Source organism: Ovis aries, chromosome 10 (genome assembly GCF_016772045.2).
Source record: "Ovis aries strain OAR_USU_Benz2616 breed Rambouillet chromosome 10, ARS-UI_Ramb_v3.0, whole genome shotgun sequence".
Lineage (NCBI taxonomy): Eukaryota > Metazoa > Chordata > Mammalia > Artiodactyla > Bovidae > Ovis > Ovis aries.
In genome coordinates, this window is record NC_056063.1 from 12,347,568 (window position 1) to 12,373,183 (window position 25,616).

At 38.9% G+C, this 25,616-nt stretch overlaps 1 protein-coding gene across 4 annotated transcripts in view; it reads right to left on the minus strand.

The window, feature by feature from the left end:
- The window catches only part of VWA8 (von Willebrand factor A domain containing 8), a 383,005-nt gene that overhangs the window by 285,099 nt on the left and 72,290 nt on the right, over positions 1–25,616 (minus strand). For all 4 annotated transcript variants that reach the window (XM_015098045.3, XM_042254643.2, XM_060394273.1 and 1 more), the window contains exons 11-13: positions 23,932–24,066; positions 23,766–23,843; positions 106–266 (exon numbers count right to left, since the gene is read on the minus strand). In XM_015098045.3, coding sequence (XP_014953531.3) covers positions 106–266; positions 23,766–23,843; positions 23,932–24,066 — 374 coding nt within the window. The remainder of the gene's footprint in view (positions 1–105; positions 267–23,765; positions 23,844–23,931; positions 24,067–25,616) is intronic.

Consider the following 25,616-nt stretch of genomic DNA (forward strand, 5'->3'; position numbering starts at 1 on the left):
GAATTATAAATTCCTTGAGAATTATGTAATCCAGTTTAAATTAGAAGACTGAGAAAGCTCCACGTCTACTGTCTGCGTGGTGTGCTTCTGTGACCCATAACTGACCTCTGTAACACAGCAAGCGTCCCGGCATTGACTCTGTGAATGCCATCCAGGAGAACCAGCTTTCCTTCCAGAGCAGCGTTTACCAGGGGCGAGGACCGCCAGGCAGTGTCTCCATTTGGAAGCGTGTACCTCTGCTGCAGCAGATCACGCGCTGTCATATCCTGAAACCAGTCCCAACACCCACCAGAGAAAATAACAGAATTAATTTTTAAGACATGGACAATAGCTTATTTAGCCTTAGTGTTACCTCTCTCTGAACGTAATAGTCCATACAGCACCTGGGAAGTCATCTTCTCCAATCCATCAAAGAGAAAGATATTCAGAATCTTTTCTTGGTTATCTGAACTTTCTCCCCATTACTCACTCACATAATATAGTGAGGGCTTTTTTTCTTTTTTTCCTCTTTTTTATTTAGAAAAGTTCACTTGGTACCTACACAGATGATGGCAGTTAACTTCTACAGAACCTCCATGGAATTTTCCTCAATCAGCTTTACTTGTGAAAGGGCCAAAATGTACGACTTCCTTTTTAAGAATTAAGAGGCCATACAAACTCACTAGGAGGAGATGCTTTATTAATGGTGTGCGTTTTTTGGCAGCTGAGTTTTCCTGAAGAGCCATGCTAGGAATCACTCAGCGACTCACATTTAAAGAGACTTGAAAATGGAGGAAAACGGGGAAGAGTCATCAGATGGGGAACAGGAACTGACCAACAACAGCACCGCGCTTACAAGCAAACACAAGGTGCCAGTGTTTAAGTAGACGATTAACAGCGTAGCATAAAATATCTACCTGCCATAAAATAATTTGGGTGTGATAATATGAACATTTTCTTCTCACACGTGTTAACAGTGAAGGTAACAGTTTCTTTTCCGTGATTGAGTGTGCACAGTCGTGTCTGACTCTTTGTGACCCCAGGGACTGTAGCCCGCCAGGCTCCTCTGTCCAAGGGATTCTCCAGGCAAGAATACTGGAGTGGGTAGCCATTCCCTTCTCCAGGGTATCTTTCCAACTCAGGGATTGAATCCAGGTCTCCTGCATTGCGGGCTGATTCTTTACCATCTGAGTCACCATGGAAGCCCTTTCTGTTATCGGCTTCAGATAAATTCTGTGTCTCTTATACCAAACAAAGCTAAACATTTACAGTCAATCTTAGCCAAAAATTTAAAAGCTTCTGTAAATTCTTTGATACCCAACTCTAGTTTCAAGATGACAGAAAATGAATGAATTTGTTTATATTCATGACAGCAAAAAATCTGTATTGAAATCAAGATTGAAATGTCTTGACCATCAATTTCCTCATTATCAAAAAAGTACTGACTTAGAAAGTATAAATCAGCTTATGATGAATCAACAACACTTGAGAAACAATAATATTCAAGCTGATAAAATAAAAATTCACAATTTTTTAGGCAAGAAAAGAAAAATTTAAACATAAACGTTCTCTCCCTGTTTGGGTCTCCTCCCTCCCCTCTAGTGTGCATTTCTGCAACCACTTTATGCATTAACCAGACTTCCCTAATGGCAGAAAGGCCTATTCAATCATAAAGATCAATTTTCCTTCTTCTGGGACCATCCATGTAACTTCTCAGAAGGTAGCATTCCTTCTAAATCCTGCAAGGGGTTCCAATGACCCACTACTCACCTTGTATGTACAGACATCTCTGGTGTCTTTAGGTACAACTTTAGGTACAACGCCAAGATATAATTTTCCTTAAAGACAGTGATTGGTGCAAAACAGACTAAGGAGATACTGGGCTACACCTAATAGAAGTTCTTGGCTTAAACACTTATTAATGTAATGACCGCATTCATGTTACTAGCTATATTTCTTACACTCTATTTTACAAGATTATTGCTTCTTGCATGCCAAATGTGTGACTTAGTCTCCGATAAAATTAATGCTATTAGGTGCCTCAATATGATCAATCAAATATATAGTTCTATAAAACCAATGACTGTAATAGTGTGATTCTAGATATGGCGAGAAGCAGCAAAAGAGAACCATTTCCTTTCCAAAGAGTCAGACACGAATGAGCGACTAAGTACAGCACAACACATAAAATGTAGAACAAAAGAATATAAATTAAAAGGTGGGGGAAATGGAGGGGAAAAGGAAAGAATGGGCTTTATTTTCTTTGGGCTGTGTGTCTGCTAGGACTTTGCAACCCCATGGACTGTAGCCCACTAGGCTCCTTTGTCCATGGAATTCTCCAGGCAAGAATACTGGAGTGGGTTGCCATGGCCTCCTTCAGGGGATCTTCCCAACCCACGGATTGAACCCAGGTCTCCCGCACCGTCGGAGCACCAGGGAAGCCCAACTTCCTTCAGGCATTTCTGTAGGCAATAAGCGGCCTTCTCTGGAGCTTCCCAGGTGGCTCTAGTGGTAAAGAACCTGCCTGCCAGGGCAGGAGATGTGAAGAGAAGTAGGATTGGTCCCTGGGTGGTGAACAGCCCCTGGAGGAGAGCATGGCAACCCACTCCAGTATTCTTGCCTGGAGAATCCCATGGACAGAGGAGCATGAGGGGCTACAGTCCCTGGGGTCACAAAGAGTCAGACAGACTGAAGGGACTGAGCATGCACGCATACGTTAAGTATTCAGAGAGGAGGTAACGTGAAGAAGGTATCCCACTGATACCATACTGCTAAAGAAATGGTTGGGGATTAACTGAGAAAAATCTCAGCTTCATACTGAAAACAGAGGGAATGCTGACCCAGCTCCTGAGTCTCTTGCGTGGGCCCAGGAAGAGGAGATGAGGAATGTGACTGTGGCATTAGAGGTTCAGACTCCAGTGGAACTGAGGTTAGCAACTGGTAACATTTCTTATTTTTTTTTAATTTTGACAGAGAAAATTCCTCACTCTCACACCAACCACATCCTTAATCACCGTTCTGTGCAAGATACAAAACAACACCACTTCATTTTGTAGTCATGAGTGATTCATAATTTGTTAATTCATACAATGTCTACAATACGTACCTCACTCAAACAAGTAAACATTTACTAATAAAGATCACAAGAAAGACAATCAGTACGTAGGGCTCCTTTTTTCCAACCTAGCAGCTGTCAGCCTTTTACTGACTGAAGTAAACTGAAATTAATGACTTGCAGCTACATAACACAGAGAAGGCAATGGCACCCCACTCCAGTACTCTTGCCTGGAAAATCCCACGGATGGAGGAGCCTGGTGGGCTGCAATCCATGGAGTTGCGAAGAGTCGGACACGACTGAACGACTTCCCTTTCACATTTCACTTTCATGCATTAGAGAAGGACAAGGCAACCCACTCCAGTGTTCTTGCCTGGAGAATCCCAGGGACGGGGATGCCTGGTGGGCTGCCGTCTATAGGGTCGCACAGAGGCGGACACGACTGAAGCGACTTAGCAGCAGCAGCAGCTACACAACAAGCAGTAACAGATCGAAAAGAGTTCAGAGTTACTAACGCCAGCCACAACAACAGACCAGAAAAGTTCTCCCTTTCTTCACTCTTCAGAGGAGCAGAGAAGAGAAAACACCTGGCATTTTTTAACAGACCAGCTCAGTCCAGTTTTAGCCTGTCAAGTCTCTGCATACTATTATGAGAAAAAGAGCCATTCTTCATTTCTAATGTACCAGTGTACTGAAATTTAAAACAAAAAACAAAAAACAAAAACTCTAAGGGGGGGGGGAGTATTCTCTTTAATAAAAGTAGTTGGTTTTCATAATTAAGATCCTGGAGAAAAAGAGAGAGGATTGAGAGAAAAGACAGAATTCCAGCTTTTTCTTAAAAAGATAATTGCCCCCATTTTCCTTAATATTAGTTACAATAAGAAATTATTTTCAATTGTGTTATTTTCCACTGTATGACAGTACAAGTACACCAAAGTAAAACTGAATTTTCACAGAACTGAACCTAATCAAGCTGAATAAACAGAATTTTTTCAGAACAGTCTGAAATGAGTCAGTAACATGATCTCAATATTAAGGTAATTTTTAAAACAGAGTAACAGCTTTTTCAAGTGTTTCTGTCTACAGCATTTGGGTTTAGTACCATGAAGCTGTTTTAATATCTTATTTATTTTAAAACATACGGCAACATGGAATTGTTAGAAAATATGTCATTTCCTTATTCTTCTTGCTTACACACATATCCATAAAGCTTACATATTCTGCTTGCACATATATCCATAAAGCAAGTGCAAAAACAAAATTTTAAAAAGAAATATGCTTACTCCATATGAGCATTTTGAAAGCACACTAATAAAAACAAAGAACAATGAATGTCCCAATTTTTGCATATATTTTTCTTATTCTTGAAACCTTTGAACTTAAGAGAATAAAAATAGCACTAATGATATCATAAGAGGCCAAACCATTTCCTCTTTCTGTGTTTCCTTAAAAATTTAAAAATAACAGGACATGAAAACTAGTTCCTTTAGAACACTATTGTCTAACCTTAAACACCTCACCCCTTCATTCAGATCCCTGGAAAACATCTATATATGTCTTAAGATTCTGTGTCATTAAGAATTTTGCTCTTTTGATTTGCAGCAGAGAAACCCTGCTAAAAATTAAAATGTCCTATTACAACGAGAAGAAGCATAACTGCACAAAATGTACCAGAATGTAGACTTGAGCCCTAAAGCAATTATCAATGCTTTTAGGACCTGTGAATGCTATGCATTAATTTTTCTGAGATTCCCTTAAGAAACCTGGATATAGGTAGGTAGTTTGATAAATAACTGCAAAAATATGGTTGTGTGATCAGTGACTAGAATAAGATTAGAATTTATTTTGCAAGGTACAGTATCATTCAGAAAAACAAATGAAAAGACTAAATTTTTAGTGAATAAAGACATTTCAGCTACCTCTCTAAATATGAATGTTTGATAAGAAAGTAAAATTTTATATTATAAAGCATATATAATTTTTCTGGCAGAAAATGTCAATGATTATAGCAAATGATATTGAACTATATACAAACAATGACCTCAACTAGATTAAAAAATACACTTTTCTACCATATTTATGAACCCCAAAGAGTTTCAGAAGCAAGCTGGCTTCCAAAAATATGTATAATACATTATAAAATTTAAAATAAGTTGTTAAAGAAAACTAAACAAGAGAAAATGAAACCAAGAAAGGTAAAGATGACCCACAAAACATGTAAGAAGAATCTAAAATGCAAATCTAATTTCTAACACACAAAAACGCTGACATTAAAAAAGTTATATATTAATAAGCTTTAATTCTACAGCACTGACACCAAAAAAGCAGCAGAACCACAGTTCTTGATCATGAGACTATGAGAAATTTGTTTCATGGTCTATCATATGAAGAATAGTGTGTTAAGGAGTTAAAAATAGAAGCAGCAATAATTACAGCAGCTAATACTTATGAAGGGTTTTACTAGGCAAGAAGTAATTCACATAAATTAACTCATGTCCTCCTTATAATCTTAAAGGATAGGTAAAATTACTGCCTTCATTTTACCCAGTTAAGGACACATAACTAATAAGCAAAGGAGCCGGGTTGTCCCCAAGAATATTATTACGACAGATACAGCAACAAATTAAAGTAAAAGAAATTCCACAGAGAGAGAGCCAGTCTGGAGTACTCAACGCATGTATATAGTGTCGTGCTAATCAAGGAATGTGCCTATTGCACACCACTCAGGGTATCCTCCACAAATGCTTCCTCTTTGGCAAGAATTAGTAACTACTGATGTTACTGCTCCCTGAAATGACCCCTAAAGCAGCTAGTCTCTATTGTTTAAAGATATCTTTAAACATGTATATAAAAGATTGAGATGAAACTGCTTTAGCTATAGTTAAGAGTAATTATATCTCTAGGTAAATATTATTCTTTATTTTCTTATTTCTGAATTAAAAACATGAGCCATTGGCATTTAATTTTTTTTGAATGGGGGAAGTAAGTATTATTAGTGAGTTTTCTTTTTTTCAAAAGAAATTTGCTGGAATTTTGTAGTCCTTCTAGGTCTACTTCAAATGAATTTTGCTTATCTGAACAAAACTTGCCGTACCAGAAAATATCCTGCCAGTAGTATAAATACTAAGAAAATCTGGGATTTAGGGAATAAAGGAAAACACCAACACTAACTGATGTTAACTCTGCAATAAGGGATTAATTACGTACATAACAATTAGGGTTAGAATACTACACAAATACTGCATACACACAGAATATTAATAATTTTTAGGTCCCAAAGCAGAAATGAAGCCATTATTTACAGTCTAAGCATACTCAGTGAACAAAATGCAAGGCATGCTGCCAACATTCCTGTGTCATTTATGTTTCATCTCAAACAAAAAGGCCTCTTGTTTTACATATATTATAAACTTACTTATAAACTCTTTCATGCTTCTCCCTCAGGTTCTTTTAAAGGAACTATTTTTAACCAGTCACCAGTATAATAAATGCTTCCTTTATGTATATAACGATGGCATCACAAGACTGCCATGATTGTTTTCAGTTACTCTATTGATGGAAGAAGCTGATTTTGAATCATTTATAGCTCTTTACTGTAACCAGTGGGATCGACTGCAAGATGATCCACTGTAGTTAAAGATTTATACTATGAATGCAGAACAAAATTCATCTGCTTGGGGCTAACTAGAAGTCAAACCCAGTATCTCACAAGTGACCCACCAAAAGGACATCTTAATAAAGTCATACAATAAAATATACAATCAAGGTCAGAGTAGGTGCAAAAAATGTAATACGGATTCTGTGAGTTTACCCAATCAAATCCTTTCTACTAGCCTTGCTATGTATGGTACAGAGGCTAGAAAAGTAAAAACATCACTTCTTAGATATCTTTACAGCTAGAGTTCGATACATGACCCAGGTTCTACCAAGCAGTCTCCCATACACAAAACTGGGAACTGAAGAAACTGCTGGTGAGAGTGAAGTGCCAGCCAGCACAAGGAACGCCCCTCTTCTAGAATGGTTATGGCCGCAGTTCTCCCAGCTCTGTCATTCCTAACTGGGTGAAATCTAAACACCGCACCCTCCCTCTCCCAGACATTCTGCAAGCTACCTAATACTCTGTAATAAATTGCTCTCAGTTTTAGGCAGCCGGAATGGATCCTGTTGTCCATAAACAACCCAAGGATAATAATTTTTTAAAAGTAAACCAACTTAATGAAAGCTTGTTCAGAAATGTTCACAGACAACTAAGTATATAAGGACTTCCTGGTGGTCCAGTCGTTAATAATCCGCCTGCCAGGGCAAGGGTCCTGGGTGTGGTCCAGGAAGACTCCATGTGCCTCAGAAACTAAGTCTGTGTGCCAACTACCGAGCCTGCGCTCTAAGCCCACGCTTGGAGCAAGATAAGCCACTGTAATGAGAAGCCTGTGCTCATTACATACATAGTGAGTACCCCCACTCGCCACAACTGGAGAAAACCTGCGGGCAGCACAGCCACAAACAAATAAAAACGCTAAAACCCAGATACATAAAAGAGGGTAAAGGACAGTCTCAAGAAGGAAGGCAAAACGCAGAGATATTGAGGAGCAAAATCCCAAGACACACAAACTAAAGAACCACGTGTTATTCAAATGGTACTGCAAACTCTGCTGCATTTTATCACAAATGTCTGACAGGTGGGAAAGCAGCAATCTATCAGAGTTTAAAGAACATTGCCTTAAAAGAGCAACAAATAAAGCATAAAGACAAAGATGCGGTAAGTGCTAGTAACCTGTTCAGTGTTCAGGAAAGGACCCAAGGAGCAGTTAATGGCATCTGGCCTCACTCAACAGCACGCGAATTCCTTCTAGTCAGCCAACATGGAAAGCAGCACAGCTGAAAGGGTGGGTAAAGGATGAGGAAAGCTGGCTTCCATCCCAGTTCTGAGACTTGTGATAAATGGGGGAAGTGAATAAAACATCCTTAGAATTAAATGAGATAATGTCCAGCACCTAGTGGGTATTTAATAAATAATAGCTGAATCTGAATCAGTCAAAGGAACAAAATCCCAATACTTTAAAATTTAAATCTAATAATAAATCTAGGTTAACAGTTCAGGACACTAATAAAAGTATAATAACAGCACTAAATCTTACAATCAAACTGTGTAGACCACAACAAACTGTGGAAAATTCTTAAAGAAATGGGAATACCAGACCACCTGACCTGCCTCCTGAGAAATCTGTATGGTGGTCAAGAAGCAACAGTTAGAACTGAACATGGAACAACAGACTGGTTCCAAATAGGAAAAGGAGTACGTCAAGGCTGTATATTGTCACCCTGCTTATTTAACTTATACGCAGAGTACATTATGAGAAATGCTAGGCTGGATGAAGCACAAGCTGGAATCAAGATTGCCGGGAGAAATATCAATAACCTCAGATATGCAGATGACACCACCCTTATGGCAGAAAGCAAAGAAGAACTAAAGAGCCTCTTGATGAAAGTGAGAGAGGAGAGTCAAAAAGTTGGCTTAAAACTCAACATTCAGAAAACTAAGATCATGGCATCCAGTCCCATCACTTCATGGCAAATAGATGGGGAAATGATGGAAACAGTGAGATATTTTATTTTGGGGGGCTCCAAAATCACTGCAGATGGTGACTGCAGCCATGAAATTAAAAGATGCTTGCTCCTTCGAAGAAAAGTTAGATAGACCCACCCACCTAGACAGCATATTAAAAAGCACAGACATTACTTTGCTAACAAAGGTCCTAGTCAAAGCTATGGCTTTTCCAGTAGTCATGAATGGATATGAGAGTTGGACTATAAAGAAAGCTGAGCACCAAAGAATTGATGCTTTTGAACTGTGGTGTTGGAGAAGACTGAGAGTCCCTTGGACTGCAAGGAGATCAAACCAGCCAACCCAAAAGGAAATCAGTCCTGAATATTCTTTGGAAGGACTAATGCTGAAGCTGAGCTCCAATACTTTAGCCATCTGATGCGAAGAACTGACTCACTGGGAAAGACCCTGATGCTGGGAAAGATTGAAGGTGGGAGGAGAAGGGGATGACAGAGGATGAGATGGTTGGATGACATCACAGACTCAATGGACATGAGTTTGAGTCAGCTCTAGGAGTTGGTGATGGACAGGGAGGCCTGGCATGCTGCAGTCTCCATGGGGTCACAAAGAGTCAGACACAACCGAGTGACTGAACTGGGCTTCCCAGGTGGTGCCAGTGGTAAAGAACTCACCTGCCAATCCAGGAGACATAAGAGACGTGGGTTCAATCCCTTGATGGGGAAGATCCCCTGGCGGAGGGCAAGGCAACCCACTCTAGTATTCTTGCCTGGAGAATCCCATGGACAGGGGAGCCTAGTGGGCTACAGTCCACAGGGTCACAAAGAGTCAGACACAAATGAAGCAACTTTAGCATACACACATGACTGACATGTGTACATTACCATATGTAACACAGGTAGCTAATGGGAAGTCGCCGTATAGTGCATGGAGCTCAGCCTGGTGCTGTGTGACAACCTGAGGGGTGGGATCGGATGGGAGGTGGAGGAAGGCTCAAGAGGGCCAGGACATGTATATACCTAAGGCTGATTCATGTTGATGTACGGCAGAAATCAACACAATATTGTAAAGCAATTATTCTTCAATTAAAAATAAATAAATACAAAAATATTGTATGACAAAAGAAATTTTAATCTTAGAATTTAAAGAAAAAGTAAATATGGAAACAAATAAGAAACTGGTAAAGAAAATTTTGACCAAGGTCAGATTTGAACTGGCCCTTTAAAAACAATGCAAATTTTTCAAAATTTATTTATGCACTCCTTCCTACATTGATTGCCTAGTTAGTACACATAAGCCATGGTTCCAAGTGCTGACGAGACAGTAATGAAAGATAAACATGGATCTTACATTCGAAGGAGAAAGAACAAAACAGACAAAGGTAAGGAACATAGGCTGAGGAAAAAAGGAGGGAGGGAGGGAGGAGATGTCAAAAAAAATACAAAAAATGTATGTATATATATCTCACATACTGGTCAGTAGTACACAGAAAATGTTGGGTAATGTGATAAGCAAATAGCTCCATGAGTCAAAGATGCTTTCAGTAAGTATACTCAAGTTTCTATCTGAATGCTAAAAGGCCAAGTGAAGATCAAGGGAAGAGTACTTCAGGGTGAGGCAACATCCTGTGCAAAAGTTCTAAAGCAGAAAGAAGCTAAATGGCATTAAAGGACTGAAAGTAGTCGGTGAGGCCAACATAAACACAACCAGCAGAGGGTCCAGCCTGGGGAGAGATGGCTGGAGATGCAGGTATGGGTCAGATCAGGTAGGGCGATGTCTTTCAATCCTGGCTCCCTGTTAGAATCACTGAGTAATTTTTGTAAAAATGCATACATCTGAGTCCCACCTCAAACCAATTACTTCATATTCCCTAAAGGTGGGGGCTGGACACTGAAAAGTTTTTGAAGTTTCTTGGGTGGTTCCAATATGCAGCTAAGGTTGAAAAGCATTGGTGGACAGCTCATAAGCTAAGACTAGGGGTTCTTATTTTAAGTATGATGGAAAGTCACTGACAGATTCTAAGCAGAGAAATGGCATGACCTGATTTGCATTCTTAAAAGGTGACTCCCACTATAATTTAAAGGATGGATTATGACTTGTAACATATTTTAATTAAGTAGCTACAAATATTTAACATGTACAAAAGAGAACAGAACTTAAATATTCTCACCAAAAATGAGATAAACTTAAATATCTATAAATGTTCACCTCACGTAACTATAAAATTATAGCATACTGAAGGAAAAAACTGAAGACAGAAATAACTGGAGAGATAGTTCACACTCAAGGAATAGAAGAATTTAAAAAGTTAAAATGTCCATACAATCCAAAGAAATCTACAGATTCAAAGCTGGTTTATTCACAGAAATAAACAATTCTAAAATCTGTATGGAATCATCAAAGACACTGTATAGCTACATAGATCTTGAGAAAGAAGAACAAAGTTGGAAACACCACACTTCCTAGTTTCAAACTATATTAGAAAGCTATACTAACCAAAACTGTATGGTGTTGCCGTAGAAACAGACATATAGATTGACAGAACAGAGAGCGCAGAAGGAAACCCACACATACATGGTGAACACGTTCATGACATAGGAGCCAAAAACACATATTCATTACTGGCGCCAAGGGACCTCCCTGGGAGTCCAGTGGCTAAGACTCCACACTCCCAATGCAGGGGGCCTCGGTTTGATCCCTGGTGAGGGAACTAGATTCCACATGCCACAACTAAAGGATCATGAATGTCTCAACTAAGACCCAGCACTGTCAAATATTTTTTTTAAATAATGGTGTTAATAAATGGTATCAAGAAAAATGTATAGCCAAATGCAAAAGAATGAAACTGAACCCTGTCTATACGAGACATGAAAATTACTTCAAAATGGATTAAAGACTTAAATGTTTAAGACTTGAAACCATAAAACTCCTAGATGAAAATATAGGTGGTATGCTCCTTGATGCTGGTCTTGGTGATAATTTTTGGATTTGACACCAAAAGCAACAGCAATAAAAGCAAAAATAAACATGTGGGACAACATCAGACTATAAAGTTTCTGCACAGCAAAGAAACCACAAATGCAATGAAAATGCAAACTACTGAATGGAAAGATATTTGCAAATCATATAACTGATGAAGGTTCAGTTCAGTTCAGTCGCTCAGTCATGTCTGACTCTTTGCAACCCCATGAATTGCAGCACGCCAGGCCTCCCTGTCCATCACCAACTCCCGGAGTTCACCAAAACTCTTGTCCATCGAGTCGGTGAGGCCATCCAACCATCTTATCCTCTGTCGTCCCCTTCTCCTCCTGCCCCAATCCCTCCCAGCATCAGTGTCTTTTCCAATGAGTCAACTCTTTGCATGAGGTAGCCAAAGTATTGAGTTTCAGCTTTAGCATCAGTCCTTCCAATGAACACCCAGGACTGATCTCCTTTAGAATGCATCAGTTAGATCTCCTTGCAGTCCAAGGGACTCTCAAGAGTCTTCTCCAACACCACAGTTCAAAAGCATCAATTCTTGGGCACTCAGCTTTCTTCACAGTCCAGCTTTCACATCCATACATGACTACTGGAAAAACCATAACCTTCACTAGACGGACCTTTGTTGGCAAAGTAATGTCTCTGCTTTTCAATATGCTATCTAGGTTGGTCATAACTTTCCTTCCAAGGAGTAAGCATCTTTTAATTTCATGGCTGCAATCACTATCTGCAGTGATTCTGGAGCCCAAAAAATAAAGCCTGACACTGTTTGCACTGTTTCCCCATCTATTTCCCATGAAGTGATGGGACTGGATGCCATGATCTTCGTTTTCTGAATGTTGAGCTTTAAGCCAACTTTTTCACTCTCCTCTTTCACTTTCATCAAGAGGCTCTTTAGTTCTTCTTTGCTTTCTGCCATAAGGGTGGTGTCATCTGCATATCTGAGGTTATTGATATTTCTCCCGGCAATCTTGATTCCAGCCTGTGCTTCTCCCAGCCCAGCGTTTCTCATGATGTACTCTGCCTATAAGTTAAATAAGCAGGATGACAGTATACAGCCTTGACGTACTTCTTTTCCTATTTGGAACCAGTCTGTTGTTCCATGTCCAGTTCTAACTGTTGCTTCCTGACCTGCATACAGATTTCTCAAGAGGCAGGTCAGGTGGTCTGGTATTCCCATCTCTTTCAGAATTTTCCACAGTTTATTGTGATCCACATAGTCAAAGGCTTTGGCATAGTCAATATAGCAGAAATAGATGTTTTTCTGGAACTCTCTTGCTTTTCCATGATCCAGCGGATGTTGGCAATTGGATCTTTGGTTCCTCTACCTTTTCTAAAACCAGCTTGAACATCAGGGAGTTCACGGTTCACGTATTGCTGAAGCCTGGCTTGGAGAATTTTGAGCATTACTTTACTAGCGTGTGAGATGAGTACAATCATGTGGTAGTTTGAGCATTCTTTGGCATTGCCTTTCTTTGGGACTGGAATGATAAAGGTTAATATCTAAATAAAGAACTCATATAACTCAATAGCAAAAAAAAAAATCTGATTAAAAAATGGGCAGAGGAATTGATCACGTTTTTCCAGAGAAGACATAGAAATAGACAACAGATACATGAAAAGGTGTCATCATTACTCATCATCAAGGAAATACAAACCAAAACCCCAATGAGATACCATCTCATACCAGTAAGAATGGCCATTATCAAAAACAAAGCAAACAAGCAACAACAAGAGATGACAAATGCTGGTGAGGAGGTGGAGAAAAGGGAACCACTGTGCCCTGTTGGTAGGAATGCAAAATTTTGCAGCCTCTATGGAAAACAGTACACAGGTTCATCAAAAAGTTAAAAATAGAGCTACCATATGATCTAGCAGTCCCACTTCTGGGTATATATCCAAAGAAAATAAAAACAGAATATTGAGATATCTGCACTCCTATGTTCATTACAGCATTATTCACAATAGCCAAGAGTGTTCACTGACAAAACACTGATAAGAAATTACGGTTCACACACACACACAAGTATTATTCAGCCATAAAAAGATGGAATTTCTCCCATCTGCAACATGAATAGACCTTGAGGGTGTTACGCCGCATGAGGTAAGTCAGAAAGACAAAGCCAAACACTTCATGGCATCATTTACAAGTGGAATCTCATGTTGATGTTTGGTAGAAACCAATGCTGTACTGTAAAGCAATTATCCTTAAATTAAAAATAAATAAATTTTAAAAAGTCACACTCATAGACATGAAAATGGTTGTCAGGGACTGAGCTGCTGCTGCTGCTGCTAAGTCGCTTCAGTCGTGTCCAACTATGTGACCCCATAGGATGGCAGCCCACCAGGCTCCCCCATCCCTGGGATTCTCCAGGCAAGAGTACTGGAGTTGGTTGCCATTTCCTTCTCCAACACATGAAAGTGAAAAGTGAAAGTGAAGTTGCTCAGTTGTGTCCGACTCTTAGCAACCCCATGGACTGTAGCCTACCAGGCTCCTCCATCCACGGGATTTTGCAGGCAAGAGTACTGGAGTGGGGTGCCATCACCTTCTCTGCAGGGACTGAGAGGTGAGGGAAATAAGAATGAGTGAGCGAGTCAGTGAAAGTTGCTCAGTTGTGTCTGACTCTTTGCGACTGAATAGACTGTAGCCTGCCAGGCTCCAGTGTCCTTGGAATTCTCCAGGCAAGAATATTGGAGTGGGTTACCATTTGCTTACTCCTGGGATCTTCCTGACCCAGAGTTTGAACCTGGGTCTCCTGCATTGTAGGCGGATTCTTTACCATCTGAGCCACCAGGGAAGCCAAGGGAAATAAGAAGAGGTCGGTAAAAGGGTACGGACTTTAAGGTATAAGATGAATTAGGATCTCAGGATATAATATAAAACATGGTGACTATAGTTGATAATTCTATATGGTATAAGTGGAATCTGCTTTGACTGTAGAATATTAATGTTATCCAAGAGTGAATTTGTATGTGATAGACAGGAGTATCTATTAACATTCAAATGACATAATTAATGGGTTCTTAAAAACTCTATAAAGTAAAATTTCATATGCCAAATGTATTTTCCAGCAAATTCTAAACATGAGTCCAGGGAGGATGGGTTACAGCTACTGGTGATGTCCATAGCTAGAGTGGATCTTGTAAAAAGCAAATGATGTTAGACTGGTGATTGGGTGTGGGGTGCATGGTGGATGGGGACAAAGCTAAAAAGTGTTTCATGGCTAAAATACTAAATAACTCTTTTGATTGGTTTAATGTGTCCTTTTGGGAACTGTCTTCACAAAACTAAAACTGATGTTTCTGAATTGCTCCCCCATGGGAGACACTGCAAACACCTGTCACTATGTGGGACATAGGGAAGAGTTAATAGATTCAGGGAGCATCACTCAGGATAAATGTGGATTCTCCTGCTTGAAGCAGCACAGAAGAAGGTTTGCTGAGATTAAAGAAGCAGGCTGCCGAAGGCATCACGGCAGCCCTGCCCACCTTCCTCACTACATGAGGGTATGGTGGGCACCGCTCCTCACCAGCACAGAGGCGGCAGCCAGCAGCTACCTAAATATGGGGGAGCTCCAGGGAACCACAGGAAATGAACACGAAGCATCCCAGGAGCTGGGCTGGCTGAGGCCCGTCTTCAGGTTGTTAATCTCTCAACAGTAGTCAACAGACTATAAGATCAGGATTTTCCCAGCTTTTATCAGCTCAGATCCCAAGCTGCCTCAGCTCAGCACCCAGAGGCACTAGTTGAACTCTGTCTGTTAAAATCACCTTTCTCTTTGCTGTCTCTCTTGTTCTGCCAAATGGTTTTAGTTGAAACACCTCAGAAGGCTGTTGGTTCTATAATACTGGTTTGCAAACCAGCAATAAAATTCAATATATTCAGAAAGTGGTTGGATCCTGAATAACTGGAGTTTTTTTAGTAAGGGGAAAACAGAAAAACAAAGCACTTAGGAATCATAAAAGGCAACTAGATGGTAAAGCTGAGAAGTATGCATTTACTTTTTGTTTCCAAAAATAAAAATATGTTTACAAAACGTATGCTTTCAAATTAGGGTGCTGGAGAAGACTCTTGAGTTTCTTGGACAACAAGGAAATCAAACCAGTCAATCCTAAAGGAAATCAATCCTGAATATTCAATGAAAGGATTGATGATGAAGCGGAAGGTCTAATATTTTGGCCACCTGACGTGAAAAGCTGACTCACTGGAAAAGACCCTGATGCTGGGAAAGACTGAGGGCAGGAGGAGAAGGGAGTGGCAGAGGATGAGACGGTTAGATATCATCACTGACTTACTGGACATGAGTTTGAGCCAACTCCGGGAGATAGTGAAGGACAGGGAATCCCTGTGTGCTGGGGTCTCAAACAGTCAGACATGACCTAGCGAATGAACAACAATAAAGGTACTTACAGAAATTTGTAACTGTCAAAATCAAGTCAAAATCCTTCTCTTCCTTCTTGACATGTTTCCCATAAGAATACAAATATATAATTCATTATTAATTCTACTGAAGTGAAAGTCACTCAGTCGTGTCCGACTTTTTGTGACCCATGGACTTCTCCAGGCCAGAATACTGGAGTGGGTAGCCTTTCCCTCCTCCAGGGGATCTTCCTAACCCAGGGATCAAACCCAGGTCTCCCTCATTTCAGGCAGATTCGTTACCAGCTGAGCCACAAGGGAAGCCCATTAATCCTACTAACTTTTAGCAAATCCTTACTCTTACTAACTAACCTTTAGCAAATCCTGACTCTTAACTCTTATTCCTTACTCTGTGGAATAGCTCCAAACTTAAGGACAGTGGGATGAAGTCCCAATACTGTTGGTAAGAACAAACTGTTATGCTTGACCATCTCTATCAGGACATTTGTTCTAAATGTACTTTACAGTAATCTTGATTGGGGATCTTAGGGCAATCTTTAATGTTGATTAGGGGTCTTAGGGCAATCTTTTAAGGGTGCTCAGGATTAAAGATTGCCCTAAGACCCCTAAGCAAGATTACTGTAAAGTAGATTTAGAACAAATGTCCTAACTGATAGAGACGGTCAAGCATAACAGTTTGTTCTTACCAACAGTACTGGGACTTTATCACACTGTGTCCTTAAGTTTGGAGCTAGTCCACAGAGAATCCTCAAATTTGAAATTCCTTCCCTCTTCAAGTTTATGGATCCTATGTTTTGGGATCACCAAGGATGGTAAATGAAATACCTTTCAGGCTGGAATTCCTTATTTGGTAGGATTCTCTGGTTACTTGTGTTTTCTTCCTTGGGCTAATGGATTTGGTGTTACTGTAATGTTTATTTTTATACACATGGCCAAAGGCCTCTTAGAGTGTTTTTATAAATCTAATAAATACCTCACAATAACTGAATTTGTTAAGACAACACAAAAGATGTTGTTCGTTACTTAAAATGTACACTGTTTCAATTAGATAAGGAGTTCAGTACATACTTTCAAAATTATAAAAGATTTGAGTATCATGTTTGGATACTTTTGTTTAAAAAAACGAATGTAAAACTTACGGCCTTTTAAATGGCAAATGTATGCAAATACAGTAAGATGAACCTTTATTAACATATATTGCACAGTTAAACTTTAAAATATACTTTGCATTTTTAGGATGTATAAGTTTAAAAGGTTATCAAGTTAAACAAGCGAATAGCTTGACTTTTCAATATATAACTTTGTAGTTATATGCTATCAGATAAACACTCCAATTAGTTCCAGCTGCAAACTTAACATAAATTACTCTAAGTGTCATTACACTCAGTTTTTGAGATGATTTCTCCATCAAAGTGAGAGTCTAAGATATGTTTTACCAAGTTTCGATTATAAAAATAATACACTCTTGGGATGGACTTCTATTAGTTGAAAACAACCACTGATTTTTGTAACTCCTCCATTCTATCGTTTTTTAAAAGCCAGCAAGTAGAAAAACAGACCCATACTGAAAAACAAACTGATGTGACGAGGACACCACCATTCTACAGCAAACCCACCTAACATGAAGGAAAGCATTCCAAATAAAAACAGATGGTCCTCCTAGGGCTGCAACCTAGTGCCCTCCCATCTCAGAGTGAACCTCACTGTCTGTTACTTTTGTTTTTAAAGATGTACAATCTGGTAGTCAAGAAAATGACTTGAAAATTAATAAGCTAGTTCCTGTTGTATAAGCTTTGCTTGAGGTATAAACTCTGGCACTTAACCTTGCTCATCGTTAATTTTGAAAGTCAGGAAATTCCACTTTACTGGCCTATTTTAGAGTAATTATAAATTTTAGTAAATGAAGCACTTCAAAGAGGTTGCAAAAAGAGATTATTACATTGCCACAAAACGTTATTCTTTAAAAACATAGAAAACATGTGGAAAATTATAATTCTAGAATGGAAATGAATTTGTCTCAAAACCGCCTCCTGCCTTAAGGGGTAAGAATTAATTAACTCTCAAAAATCAAAAGCTGATCTAAGTAATTCTATTGCTATTCTGCATTAGAGAACACTATGCATGGAGAAGCTCTTAACTGTTTTGGTGGGGAGAATGACAACAATGTTTGAATAATCACCTCTATCCCTCACATACTTAAAAAGAAAAGTCATTCTACTTAAAAATATTTTAGAATTTCCCAAGTTCCTAAAGGAAATCAACCCTGAATATTTATTGGAATGACTGATACTGAAGCTGAAGCGTCACTGCTTTGGCCACCTAATGTGAAGAGCTGAACTGGAAAAGACCCTGATGCTGGGAAAGACTGAGAGCAGAAGAAGGGGACGACAGAGGATGAGGTGGTTGGATGGCATCACTGACTAAATGAACACGAGTCGGAGCAAACTCCGGGAGATGGTGGAGGACAGGGAAGCCTGGCATGCTGCAGTTCATGGAGTCGCAAACAGTTAGACACAACTAAGCCACTGAACAACAAGTCTCTAAGATGGTGCATATTCAACTGCATATCTTCATGCCAAGCACTATGCTATGGTCTAACCCGTTGGGTTCTCTATCCTGTTAGATCCACTCTATTTTATAAACATTCCCGTTTTATAAACAACATTTTGTAATTTTTGCTTTATAGCCTTGAAAAAAACCCATAAGTAATATAATATACCTGTACACATAATTTCAAATAAAAATTCAGCCTACATTTTAGTACAGGGAAAATAACCTGTTAAAAAGTAATACACACTTCAACAAATACATGGGCACTACTATACCAAAAAACATCATGAAGCTGGATGCTTGCAGTACATACTGAATCACTATGAATATGAAAACTATATGGACTGAAAGAGGTGTGCTACATTTGTAACTCAAACACCACCAACGGCAATGTTCTCAGTGGTGTGATCTTCCATTACGGTCAGTGTAATGGGCAGAATGCTGCTGCGGCTGCTCCGTCACCTCAGTCGTGTCCGACTCTGTGCGACCCCATAGACGGCAGCCCACCAGGCTCCCCCGTCCCTGGGATTCTCCAGGCAAGAACACTGGAGTGGGTTGCCATTTCCTTCTCCAATGCATGAAGGTGAAAAGTGAAAGTGAAGTCGCTCAGTCGTTTCCAACTCCTAGCGACCCCATGGACTGCAGCCTACCAGGCTCCTCTGTCCATGGGATTTTCCAGGCAAGAGTACTGGAGTGGGTGGCCACTGCCTACTCCAATGGGAAGAATAATGCCCCCCAAAGATATCTGTGTCCTAATCCCCAGAACCTGTGAATATGTAACCTTACATGGCAAAAGGAATTATGGAGACATGATTCACTTAATGACCTTGAGATGGGGAGATTATTATGGGTTACCCATGTGGGCCCAGGTTTATAATCTGACTCCATAAAGTTGGAGGATGTTTCCCAGCTATGGTCAGAGAGAGATGGTGGCATGAAAGAGAAAGATCCAGTGCAATCCTGCTGCTTCTAAAATATGAAAGGTTATGTGCAAGAACTGGAGAGAGGTCAGCCTAGAAGCTGAAACAGACATGAGTGAATTCCTCCTTAACCTGGGGATAGGGAAAGATCTTTCTAGCCATGACTCAAAATCTAGATGCAATAAAATATCAATAAATTTAATTATAAACCACTTAAAATGTACAAGGCAAAACTAACTTATTCATAAATAAAATCAAAGTATAACTCACAGACTGAGAGAGAAATATATGCAGATAGACCACAGATAAAAAGCAGATATGCCTAATATTAGACACAAAAATTAAGGTGAAAAAGATCAAAAACTTAGTAGAAAAATGGGCAAAAGAAATAAACCGATAATTTGCTAAAGAGAGATATAATAATGGCTCTTAAAAATAGGAAAGATTTTCAAATTTTCTCCTAATATAAAAAAATACAAATTAAAACTACTCGTTAGATAGCATTTCTAACTATCAAACTGGCAAACTTTGAAGAGCTTGGCAGCCCCCTCTGTTGGCACTGTTAGTAGGAATGGAAAATGGTATATCCTTATAGAGGAAAATTTGGCAATATCTAACAAAACCACCAGCTTCCCAGGTTGTGCGAGAGGCAAAAAACCCGCTTGCGAGCACAGGAGACATAAGAGACATGGGTTTGACAGCTGGGTTGGGAAGACCCCCTGGAGGAGGGTGTAGCAACCCACTCCAGTATTCTTGCCTGGATAACGCCATGGACAGTGGAGCCTGGCGGGCTACAGTCCACAGAGTCGTAAAGAGCTGGACATGACTGATGAGATTTAACAAGCACACACACAACAGAACCACACATGTATTTACCTATTGACCTAACAATTTCTCTTCTAGGAATTAATCCTGAAGATACACTTCCAACAATATGAAAATACATATGCACAAAGTTATTCATTGCAGCTTAGTTTGTAATTACAAAATACTGGAAACAGCCCAATTGTCCATATACAGGAAACAGGCTGAGTAAACTCTGGTATTACCACATGATGGAATAATACATAGCTATAAAAAAAATGAGGGAGAGCTTTATGAAAAGGCAACTACCCTTAGTTTATAATTTCTATTTGAAAATTCAGAGGATGTAGAATCTGCATGATGGTATACATTGTATATTTTATAATACAATAAATTTGAAGAATTGAGTTCAAGTAAATTCTTAGCCTTATGAAGGTTATTCTTGAGGGAAAAAGAAAAAATACTCAGGAGACAGAAAGAATGATAGATGGTACCAAGATAAATAAAGAAAACAAAATGATCTACAGAATCATATAGAAAGCCAGCTCCAAGCTTGAGTATCAACCACTTAAATTAATACAGAGTCTTGGAATTTTCATGAAAAAAGTACAAATGCAAGACAAAGACAAGAAGCAAGGAAATAAATCCAAGACATAGGGCAGTAAAAACAAATGAGAGAGAAAAAAAGTTAAGATATGTCTACTCTGTATTTGGATAAACAGGAAAGAGAGATTGTAAATTAGACTGAAGATGAAAAGGATCTGGCTTGAGTTTAGAATGAAAAGAAAAACTTGGGGGTCAAAAATGATCCTAAGACTTCAATATGTTTTAGACAGTGATTTTAGACAGTTCGTTATAAGTCTCCTGAACTTATCTGACCTTAATTTTTGATAGGAGTTGACTTGGCTTTTAATCCAACTAATACTTAAAAAAAAGAAATAAAGAGATCACAGATCTGGTGCTGTTTACATTGGTGTGAAAAGACATCTGGAAGCATGCCCTTATCTGGTTGTGAAAGAAAAGAATAATAACCTGTATTTCTTCAATACTATGAAATCACTGGCTTCAACACTAAAAAAAGAATAACCAGTTAAAAGAATCTGACCTAGCACTTGAGCCAAATGATTTAAGATTTTTATAACCTATTATAAAACTTTTTTTATGTACTGCCACAAATCTGTGTTAAGGCTCTGTTTTTCTTTTTCTTCATATGAAATCCAGTTCTAAAAATAGTCAAGTCTAAAAATAAGGCAAAACCCACAGATTAAGTGTAGCTTTATACAGGTACAATTAACAGGGAAATCTCTACATCTTCTAGGAAAATGGACCCTGAGTTACTTATTCCCACTAAATTTTCTATGTTGGGTCAAACTTCTGAAAATTTTGCATTAATACGGGCTATTTTATTATAAAACCAAAATCGAATCTTGAATTCTATTAAATTAATTCCTCTATTCCAAATAAATCCATGAACACTACTAATAAATATGAAACTGTAAGCAGAAAGAGTCATATTTAATCTCAGGAGCTTGGTTTCTATCATGAGACCAACTGATTAACAGTTTACAAAACCTACCAATGTCAATATACAGCCTGATACACGCTTTGACTCAGTTCATGGAAAGGACCCATATGGAGAGACAGACATACACACAAACTCACCTACAAAACATGTTGTCAATATTATACTTCATATCTTTCTAAACCAATTTTTTCTCCCAGTCATTGCTCTAAAGATTAATGAGCAGAAGAGCAAACTTGGAAAAGGGATTTTCAGAATGTATGATGTTTCTTTCTCTCTGCACCAGTTTTCCCAATCCTTGCAGGCCATCTACAATGGAGACAGTGTATATGCTGAGGCTGGACAAAATATTTTTATGGGAATCTTATGTGCCTTTTGAATATCATCACCCCTGTTTTTCAGATAGAAGATTAATAAGATATGACTAAATGACCTTATCTCATGGCAGGAACTAGAAAAGACTGACTTTATATCTCAGAGGAGTATCAGGTAATATAATGGTCTGCCATCAACTTTAATAGTATAATTTTCTTAACCTTACTTTATCAATCAACAAATTCAACAGGAAAGTTAAAAAAATTTAAAAGAAAACTTTTGTGAACTTACTGGCACTCTTCAAAAATACATAAGAAAATCTATTCTCGGCCTCTTAAGCTAATTCTTTCTCACATAAGGATAACATTCTCAACGACAAGATTCTTTAGGTAGTTTTTCAGTAGTTGAGAAATCTAAATTGATAAGTACATACGTACTCCCTTGTTTGGTTCTTCTTTAGAGAGTAGGATGAGGTTACGGTAATCTTCACAGTTCAAGCATATGCTCATAGGATAATCTGTCACCACAGTGTGCAAATCACCATAAACTGACTACAGAAATCTGATATAGAACCAGTACTGTCCGGAATAAACAGATGAGGCAAAAATTCTTTCCAGCTTTCATTAGAATGGGAGTTTTTACTTTCATGTAAGAAAAAGAATAATGCGTACAATTTTAGCAATAATACTACTAATAAATGGGGGTGGGTTCAAAGAGAAAAGAAATTTTATCTTCACAAAAGGTCTTCTCTGTATGATGTCAAAGCAATGGCAGCTGGGAAGGTAAATTATGCTTGTATTTATCCTAGACCTATATATAGAATAGAAAATATTTATAATAAAATTTAACTTGTTTTATAAATATATTGATGAATTAGGGTTTTTTCCTCCCCATCATTTGGTAGAAAAGTATTTTCATTTGAAACTAGAAACTAGGTTGGTGAAAAGTGGAAGTGTTATTCACTCAGTCGTGTCCAACTCTCATAGCCCCATGGACTGTAGCCCGCCAGTTTCCTCTGTCCATGGAATTTTCCAGGCAAGAATACTGGAGTGGGTTGCCATTCTCTTCTCCAGGGAACCCTGCAGACGCAGGGATCACACTCAGGTCTCCTGCATTGCAGGCAGATTATGATAAAATGCCATTCTCAGATCACTTCTAATGAACTTTCATATTGAGCTAACCATCATCAAGAGGAGTGATTTTCTAAGAAGGCAAGGTATTCATCTCATCTTCCATGAATTAAGCAAAAAAAAAAAAAAAAAAAATGTACTCCCCCACACCATACGGACAGACAGAAAACCCAGTGGAGTAGAATAGGGAGCCCAGAAACTTACAGGCACACGTACGGTAACTTGATTTTTTTACAAGAATGACAAGACTATCCTACAGGGAAAAAGACAGTCTTTCCAATAAATCATGCTGGGAAACCTGCATATCCAAGTTACTGTTAACTGTTCTGTGTGTACACATGCATGTAAAATGGATCTCTTTTGAAAAACAGACCCTGGTATTTCGGGCACATCAGATATCCTAGAATACACTTTCAAAAATTCCAAATAATTATAATTGCATTCCCGCTGTTTCAGTTATTTATCAACTTCAAAATTAACAGGTCCAACTTAAAGAAGGATATCCATAAATTCTACTGATGGTCCGAAAGTATACATTTATAGTCCAAGTACTAAAAATGAACAGCTTACCTGATACAGCATGATAGGTTCTATATTGTATCCCAAGGTATCCGCAAAGTTCTTAGCGATGACTGTTTTTCCACAACCCTACAAATGGATACAATCATTTAAGGGATAAGTCAAAACAACCCAAAAGTCAGGAAACAGAAGTTTGCAGTAAGGCTGCCAGTCTTACTTTTCCTCCAATTAGACATATGTCCTTAACCATGTGAGACTGCATCATTTCAGCCAGGAGTTGTTTATGGCTCAAGGTTTGTATAAAACGGTCTGATGTACAAGGCTGACTTAATGGCCTAGTCCCAGCTGGTACCTATAATTAAAAAGAGGTAAATGTAATATGCATATATTTTTCTCAAAATATTAGTAAATGAAAGCATAGAACTGACATTTAAAATTTCAACTAATTTCCTGCTCAATTCAATTATATACTGTTTTAGATATTTCAAGAGAGTAGCAATTTTCTCAAGCACAGATCTGATGATCATTTTCATCAAACTTCCAAGTCAATAATCCCTCTAAAATTAAAGCCCATGCTGTCAGACATTTTCATGAGAATCAAGTAATTTTCATGCTATTTATAACTCATAATAACAATGCAATGCTTGAGAATGAAGGTTTTTGCTCAAATTTCAGTTATAAGGACAGAAGTTAAAATCAGCCAACTGGGGTTCTCCAAAATACCAAAGATCTCCTGATTTCTAAACTATCCACAAATCTTTTCCCATTTTTATTTTTAGTTTACCACTCAGAAGCAGCTATTCTTAAAACCTCCTCCCATCCTTCACACTTACTTCCTTTTATTTCCTATCTCTTCCTTATTAAAATGTCAGTACACTGCAGGCACTCAGTAGATTTCAAAACAGAGCCCAGCTCACGGTAGACATATTCAATATTTTGTTTGATGACTGAATAAACACAATTACATGAATAAGTATTGGGTTGGCCAAAAAGTTTGCTCAGGTTTTTCTGCACCATCTTATGGAAAAAACCTAGACAAACTTTTTGGCCAACCCAATATTATTAATATTACATTAAAACAAACAAAAAAGTCTATCATGAAAATTCGCTCTGTCCTAACATAAGAAGGGAAAAGGCAATGGCACCCCACTCCAGCACTCTTGCCTGGAGAATCCCATGGACAGGGGGAGCCTGGTGGGCTGCAGTCCATGGGGTCACGAAGAGTCGGACACGACTGAGCGACTTCACTTTCACTTTTCACTTTCACGCACTGGAGAAGGAAATGGCAACCCACTCCAATGTTCTTGCCTGGAGAGTCCCAGGGACGGTGGAGCCTGGTGAGCTGCCATCTATGGGGTCGCACAGAGTCGGACACGACTGAAGCGACTTAGCAGCAGCAGCAACAACATAAGAAGGCAAGCATTTACTCTTTGCTACATTCACTTACTATTTAATTAAGTCAGTATTTTTCAAGTGGTGTATTCTAGTGTCAGTTTCCTATCACCTCTTGGGATTCTCAGGACCCTCAAAGAAAGGGTAAAAGCAGGCAGAGAAAGCAGATGGAGCTCTGTGACCAAATACCATTCCCTCCTCTAAAAACTGTTCACCTACAATAGCTCTTTTTTCAACCGCTTCCTGTAGCTGACAGATATTTTATTTGAAAAGGGTAATCCTTGGTTCTGGGCTTCTCTGGTACCTAAGACAGTAAAGAATCCATTTGCAATGCAGGAGACCCGGGTTCAATCCCTGGGTCAGGAAGATCCCCTGGAGAAGAGCATAGCTATCCACGTCAGTATTCTTGCCTGGAGAATTCCAGGGACAGAGGAGTCATGTGGGCTAAAGTCCTTGGGTCTCAATCCTTAGCTGCTAAATCTTCAGTTGCCAAAATATGTTTGAAAACAT